This window comes from Phalaenopsis equestris, unplaced genomic scaffold (genome assembly GCF_001263595.1).
Source record: "Phalaenopsis equestris unplaced genomic scaffold, ASM126359v1 Scaffold000002, whole genome shotgun sequence".
NCBI classification, from domain to species: Eukaryota; Viridiplantae; Streptophyta; class Magnoliopsida; order Asparagales; family Orchidaceae; genus Phalaenopsis; species Phalaenopsis equestris.
In genome coordinates, this window is record NW_018164444.1 from 53821208 (window position 1) to 53829562 (window position 8355).

The 8355-nt window shown below is 34.9% G+C and overlaps 1 protein-coding gene across 1 annotated transcript in view; it reads right to left on the reverse strand.

Annotated features, from left to right (window-relative positions):
* The window catches only part of LOC110022488 (flap endonuclease GEN-like 2), a 42701-nt gene that overhangs the window by 33783 nt on the left and 563 nt on the right, over positions 1 to 8355 (reverse strand). The window contains exons 3-4 of the mRNA XM_020721488.1: positions 6133 to 6194; positions 5928 to 6055 (exon numbers count right to left, since the gene is read on the reverse strand). Of these exons, the coding sequence (XP_020577147.1) occupies positions 5928 to 6055; positions 6133 to 6194 (190 nt within the window). The remainder of the gene's footprint in view (positions 1 to 5927; positions 6056 to 6132; positions 6195 to 8355) is intronic.

Below are 8355 nucleotides of genomic sequence, written 5' to 3' on the forward strand. Positions count from 1 at the left end.
AATAAAAATCATATGCAGATCCTCCTTATTATCTTTGAACTTCTCCATCAAACCTCTCAATAAATGTATAGCTTCCATAATCTACCTGTCAGGCATAAATCCAAATTTGATTATGAGAAATCTTTGTAATACTTCTTAACCTATGTTCAATTACCCTCTCCCATAATTTTGTAGCATGACACATCAACTTAATCCCTCTATAATTTGAACACTCTTGTGCATCCCCTTTATTTTTAAAAATAGGAACCAAAATACTCTTCCTCGACTCCTCAGGCATCATTTTAGTTTTAAAAATAATATTAAAGAGTTAGTAAGTCAAGAACTCTCAAATCTCCTAAATATTCACACTTCAATTGGGATATCATCTGGTCCTACAATCTTTCCACCGTTGGCTTTTTTTTTTTTTTACGTCTCCTCAACTTCTTTTTTACTAATGCGAAGGTAAAAATGAAACATTTTATTATTATTGACGACATTAAGATACTAAGGTTGATCGTATTTTTCGACACTTCATTAAAAAGTTTATCAAAATAACTCACCCACTTATTTTGAAGATAAGTGATTATATCTATTAGATTTAAAACGACAATTAAATCCCTAGCCATTATTACTTATTATTTCTTGTCTTTTTTTACTTTATTCTGTTTATTCCTTTACTATTTATTTTATTTTATTTTATTTATTTCCTTTGTTGTGCCTATTATAATTGGGCTTAAATAGCCCCTTTCTTCTATCAATAAAACTATGCTACTCAAATCACAAATTTGTTATGGTATCAGAGCAAGATTTCACCCTAACCGTCGGCTCTTCCGGCAGCTTTTTTCTGTCGTCGATTCCACCTCCAACAATTCTCCATGAGAAACCTCCAACACTAGGAAAACTCCCGTGAAAACTCTCTGTTCTCCGGCGATTCTCACGTGAGAAACTCCAGCATCCCTGTTCTCCATGAGATTTCAATCACCCGTGAGAAAACCTCTAGCCGTGAGAAACTTCCAGCAAGTTACCTACCTTGAATCTTTTCTCCCGTGAGAAAGCTCATTTCCTACACCTTCTTACACTTTTCCTGCAGGAAAAACTGTTGTTTACCGTTTTCTACAGCATTCTTGCACCTTTCCTGCAATGCAGATTTCTGCAGCAGTCCAGCAGGCTTTCTTACATCTTTCCTAGCAGGTTGTCTTCCACCTACAGCAGAATTCCTGCGGCTTGATTTCTTGCATCAGTCCCAGCCAACTGTCTTCCACCTGCAACAAAATTCCTACCTGTTCAGCGGGCATTCTTGCATCTGTTCTATAGCCTTTTTGCAGCTTTTATGCATCTCTCCGCAACTTACCTGCATCTCTCTTGCAGCTTTCTTTCAGCCTTCCTACGGCCTTCCTCAGCTATCCATCGACCAAAACCATCAATGACTCGAAATCACAGCCACATTTCTTTTGGTTCAGTCAGAATCATCTCGAATCGTGATCAATCCTCATCCATGCCTTCTCGGACCAATCACTCTACTTGTGTTTACTGTCACAAACCCAACCATACTCGGGACAAGTGTTGGAAACTTCACGGTAAGCCAGCTTACAAACCTTTAGCTAAATCCTTTATTAGCAAGGGTCTCACGGCGACTGCCAAGCCTACCACGGATCAACCGAATCCTACCCGGAACATCCCAAAATCCTCTTAATCCCCGAAAAACCAGATGGAGTAATTGATTAAGCTTCTTAGAGCCCATCAAGTCTCTACAGATCCGTTGACCTCCCATGTCAGAAAAGATACTCATCCTAGGGCTTTCATGATTTTTTTCCTTCTCTTATCCATGGATTATTGATTCAGGTGTCACGGATCACGTGACTGAATGCTTATAAGTTTTCTAGGCCTACTATCCCTGCTCGGGAAAAGATAATGTCAGAATTATTCATGGCACATATAGTTCCACTGCTGGTAAATGGTCGATTGTACTAACAACTAATATAACTCTGAAGTTTCTTTTACATGTTCCCCAGTTACAATGCAATTTATTTTATGTCAAAAAGTTAACGAATGCTAATAATTACATTGCTAAATTTTCTTCTGATGGTTGTGTTTTTCAGGATCGTTGTTTGGGGAGGATGATTGAAACTGCTATTGAAACTGCTAAGAGAATAGTTGGACTCTACTACTTCCAAGAGAAGAGCACATAAAATACAGACACACCTCTCAGAAATTATAGTTTATCTAAAGTAATTGAATGTCTCATTATGTTATTGCATTGTCGTTTAGGTCATCCTAAATTTTAATATTTAAAAAAGTTGTATCATTTGATGTTCTCTAATAAAAACACACGTAATTTTTATTATGAGACATGTCAGTTAATCAAATATCATCGAGTCTATCATCCATCCCATACTTACATTGAATACGTTCTTTTCTCTCTCATTCACAGTGACTTATGGGGACTTTATCGCACTCTCAGCTACATCAATAAAAGATGGTTCCTAATTTTGATTGAAGATCACACTCGAATGACGTGGGTTTACATTTTAAAAGACAAATCAAAAGTTGCTACTATCTTCCAAAACTTCTATAACTCAATTCTAAACTCCTATTCAGGCCTTTCGGACCAACAATGGTCATGAATTTTTCAACTCTATTTTGGTTGAATTCTTAGTGAATAAAGGCATCCTCCACCACATCTCTTGTACGGTCACTCAACAGAATGGGGTAGTCGACAGGAAAAATCGTCACCTCCTCGACGTTATTCAGTCCATTATGTTTTAATCTAATGTCCCGAAACATTTTGGAACGATGTCATTCTCACGGTCGCCTATCCCATAAATAAAGTCTCACCTAAATTTCACAAGTTTCAAACCTCCTTAGCCATTCTGATTTCATGCTTAATTTTTAGGTGTAATGATTTTGTTTGAAACACTGCCCCCAATCGAAGTAAACTTGATCTCAGATCCGTAAAATATATTTTTTTTGGTACTCTGCCACTCAAATGGGTGTATCGATGTCTTGATCCTACCAATAACAAAATCTATGTTAGTGTTGATATCTTCTTCTTTGAAAGTGTTCCCTATTTTCCTAGCTTAGCCGCAAATGGGGGAGCTTGAATTTTTAGATAGTATCCCATATTCTACTTCTATGGATGTTCCCCCCATTGTTCCCGCTACTGAAGAGTCCCCGGATCCAATGAGTGAACCATCCGGTGACTTCTCGGATCCGGTGAGTGCACCATCTCCTCCTCCCACTATTTGTGTCTACACTCGGTGCACCTGTTCCAATGCTCCTACTCTGGAATCCGCTACCTTCTTATAGGACCTTGACTACAATCCAGGCAACATCCTCAACGCGACCCCTCCTCTGAATGAGGAGGTGAGTTCCCTGAGTAAAGTATACAATCTGACATGCTTCTTCCATTTTATGAAAGAATATGTCCCTTTCTACAGTATATCACTGACCTACAGAGCATTTGCCACAGCCTTAATGGACCATCAGATCCCAGCTACTATTTAGATTGCTCTTGTTGATCCAGCCTGAAAAACAACAGTGATGAAAGAGATGAATGTCCTTCAGCGGAATCATACATGGGACGTACTTGATCTTCCTCAGGATAAAAAAGTTGTAGCATGTCGATAGATTTTCAGCACCAAGTTCAACTCCGATGAATCCTTTGAACACAACAATGCATGATTGGTTGTCAAAGGGTACTCACAGACTTACGGAGTTGATTTTGATGAGAAATTTACTCTAGTGTCTATGTTAAACACTACTCATGTCCTATTGTCCCTTGCAGTGAATCTTGATCGACATTTATTCCAACTAGATGTCAACAATATGTTCTTGAATAGAGAGCATGTCTCTCCTTCTTGGCTTTGACTCTACTGCCTCCAAAGAGAAGTGTGCAGGTTGTGAAATTCTCTCAATGGGCTAAAGCAGTCCCTCAGGGCCTAGTTCAACAAGTTCATAAAGGCAGTCGGGGGTCATGGTTTTACTCGGGCTCAATCGGATCATACTCTCTTCCCAGCATTCCTCCAATGGCAAGGTAGTTATCCTTATCGTCTATGTTGATGATATTATTCTTACAAACAATGATCTCCCAGCATTGGAGCCCTTGAAATGCATTCTTGCTAGGTCCATTGAAATGAAGAATATGAGATCTCTCTCGTACTTCTTAGGCATAGAAGTGGCTCAATCATCTCGGAACAATTGTTTATCACAATGCAAATATGTTATTAACCTCTTGAAAAAGAATAACCTTTTTTATGTACAAACCAATGGTTGTCCCCATGGATTCTAATGAAAAATTATCTGACATTCTCAATGTTATGTTTGTCAACAAGATTCACTACCAGCATTTTGTAGGGAGAAATTCATCTACATTGCCCATACTCGCCCCAACATATGTCATGCAGTTGGTATAATGAGAATTCATGCATAACCCCTATGAGCATGATCTCCAAGTTGTCCACCGAATTCTCTACTATTTAGAAGGTACAATGGGCTCGTGTTTACTTTTCTCTCGTCACACCACTCGGCCTATTGTTTTTTATACAAATGGTGATTGGGTTGGGTCAGTTCATGATAGTCATTCCACCTCAGGGCATTGCTCATTTGTGTGAAGAAATCTGATCATACAGAAAAAGAAAAAAAAAAGTTTATGGTTGCTTGGAGAAGTTTTGAAGTTGAATTCCGATTCATGGCCTTAGGAATCTGTGAAGCTCTCTGGTTACGCATCATGTTAAACTTCGTCCCGCTGCAGCTATTTTGTGATAGTAAGGACGTCATCAACATTGCTCTCAATCCAATTTATCATGATTATACCCAATATTTGGAGACTGATAGACACTTCATTAAGAAAAAAAATTGAGTCGGGGAAATTTGCATGTTTTTTGTACCCTCCTATGGTCAACTAGCGGATATCCTCACCAAAAATCTTCCTCGACAATTGTTCGATGACTTCAAATCTAAGTTAAACATGATTGACATCTATACTTCAAATTGAGGTTGGTATTAGATTTATAGCTACAATTAAATCCCTAGTTGTCATTACTTATTATTTCTTGCTTATTAATTTATTATTCCTTGCCTTTTTACATTATTCTATTTTATTCTTTTCCTAATTATTTTATTTTATTTTATTTCTTTCTTTTGTTGTGCCTATTATAAATAGGTTTACATACCCCTTCTTCTATCAATAAAATTATGTTGCTAAGGTCACAAATTTGACAACATCTATACAGAAGAAAATGTTAACAAAAATGACTTTTCTTTCACACAACTTCATTTGATAAACATTTTTTATTAGAAAATTTTCGTGAGAAGAAATTGGATTTATGTATCTAACACACAAAGTCTTATATTTACATACGGACCATCTAAATCTTAAACATTATATCAAAAAAATCACTACTACTAACTTATCAAAAGTGAAATAAACCTTTTCATGCATAAACTTTAAGATCTAAGTGTTATAAATGTAAATATCAAACTTTAGGTATTAGATATGCAAATAAATAAATATTAAGTGGTATGTAAATTTCCCTTTCTTATTTTCTAAATGATGATATCTCAATTTTTTGAAGGAAAACAATAATTACAGTCAAAAACTAGTTACAGAAATCTCTTCACTGCAAAGTAAAATAATGTTAATAATATGACAAAATCTAGACAAATTACATATCTCAGATGAATTTCATATCTGACATCAATTTTAAAAGGATGCATCTTCAAATCTGGCTGCAAGCTCTTCATTTTACTACAATGAATATTCTGAAAAAATATGACAAAATGTCCATAAATTTCTAATTCCCCATATTTGCGAGAGTAAATTCAACAACTACTGCTTCCAATTCTCCACAACATTTTTATAATAAGAAACTTAATACCATCCTCTACACCATTCAGATTAATTATTCCAATCATTTCTCATACCAAAAGAACTTTCATGAACAGCTTACCCATCTAAAAAAGGGATACCCAGTGCCAATCCAAGAACTTTAGCCTCCTTAATCATTCGTGAGAACTCAGAACCCATGTTTCTACGGAGTGAAGTCATGGCTTCTGAAGTTCTGTCATCATTGGAAATCTGTTGCAGGCCATTATCCAATTTTAAATATTTAGAAAATACGTTACATATTGAGGAGCTGCAGAACAGACACGGACCTCGGAAACTAAACCCAGACGACGTCTATAAGTGGATAATTTAATAGAAGGGATAGCTCCATCTGTAAAAACAAAAAGAAAATCTGTTAAATCATACAAAAAATATGAGCTTCCGTGAAATGTATATGGTCGATCACGCTCAATATTTAAGCATTAAAGGTATTGACAAGAACATGCATTTCCACTATTCATAAGGGTTTATGGAATAACTTATTATAAGAGTTACATTCTAAAAATAAAAGAAAGTAATTGCTTTGCGTACAAAGAAAAAGGCAATTAATCTATTTAAACAATCAGAAAGTTGCAAAGTTTAAGTTATAGGAAGAAACTGAAATAAAGAAATTTATATATCACTGTAAAATTCATTCAATCAAGCATGAATCTTAATACAATTCTTGGATCTCAAAAACGCCCAAAGATTTATAGAAACTTCTAGAATTGATTGTAGGATTCCACAAACTCTATTTTCAGCAAACTTATAGTTAAAATGAGTACCCTGACCTAAAATATGAAGGATCTCAGTCCAAATGGATCTAAATCACACATAAGCATAGTTGAAAACTTCTAAGGGTCATTTGACAGACCAAACAACTTCTAATTTTTATGTGTTTATAATCTGAATGAGAAAAATTAGCACCCAAGATCACATAATTTTAATATCATTAAAACACTAAGATGACTAAAACATATTGCATGGCCTAGTGGGATTGAAACAAATTATTCAATCTGAGTGCTCTGTTTTTTTATCAAAAATGACTAGAATGTCCCATCCAGAAATCTATGAGTAGGCCTTCTATAATTTTAATACAGTTGAAAGAAGAATCCAAAAGAAGCCTAATAAATGATTTCAACGAAGAACATCTAGAGCCCTACTTGCCTCCACCTCACGCCAAGAATAAATCTCAACACTAACACCTATAGGAAACATAATACCAATGTCAATCATCGCCACCAACAATGACATCAATAGCCAATTGTGGAACAAAAATTTAAAAAGATGAGTGTTGAGATAAAAATATAAGAAGAACAAGTATCTAAATTTAAAGTTTTCCCCTCCTTAACTTTTTGAATCTCTTATAAACATATTTATTAAATTTAACCATTATTAATACTAATAAAAATAATAATAAGCAACAAAAAACTATGATTAAAACTAAATTAATATTAAGTTTAGGGATGGAAAAATTTTAGAGTATTATGTGATGTCAAAAAATTTTAGTATAAATCTAAGGGTCGCGACCACTCCCAATTCCACCAATGTCAGCTCCGAAGCTCACCATTGCCAAAAAAACCAACGCCCATCATTAACCTTTCCATGACACCAAGGATGGAGTCTATAGTCATCAAAAAAATTGTTACGAATTATCACTGCCAAGGGTGAAGCCCACCTAAATGTTCTTTGGTCCTCACTCATTTTAAGGGGGTGTTTGGTAGCCCCCTTTTTAACAAGATTTATGTTACATTTAACTAAAACCTGTCAAACGCAAAAAATAGCAAGTTAAATCCAAAAGTTAGTTAAATCCATTTTTTCTACTTTGTAACATAAATCTTGCTTTTTTTGAATTCAATGGATAGTTGGATTTAACAGATTTAAGGGAACAGGCTACGCTTATCACACAGGAGGAAGCCAAACATCATGAAGGGATTTAACTGGATATAACTTAAATCCTGCCAAACATCTTTTTGGATTTAACACGCTTGGATTTGATAAATCTGGATTTATAAAATTTACTATATCCTATTTAACTTAAATCTTTGGTGCGGCCAAACACTCCCCAAGCATCCTAATACTTCTGCTTTAGAATCACATTTCAAAATTCAGATTTATCACATTGTACTAACACATTGTGTATTTACATGAAAATACATTGAATATAACATTTTATTGATACTAACGAAACATTCAATTAGATCGAACTCTATGGCATTCTTTTTTCACGTTTTTCAAGACCTGTGAGTGTGTAAAATTTTCATGCAATAGTAAAAACACTTATTATTGATATATCCCTCGGATGCAGTTCCAAATTCCGACTGTTAATCCAAGACAAATTAAAAAAAGAAACAAAATATTTGATCACTTTATTCGCACGAAAACACTTTCAGCCTAAAGTAGAAAAACAATAGAGGAGAGTAACCAATTAAAATTGTTCTTAGACAAAAAGTCAACTAATGAAAAAATAAAAGATTTTGACAATATTTTGAACCCAAATATATATATATATA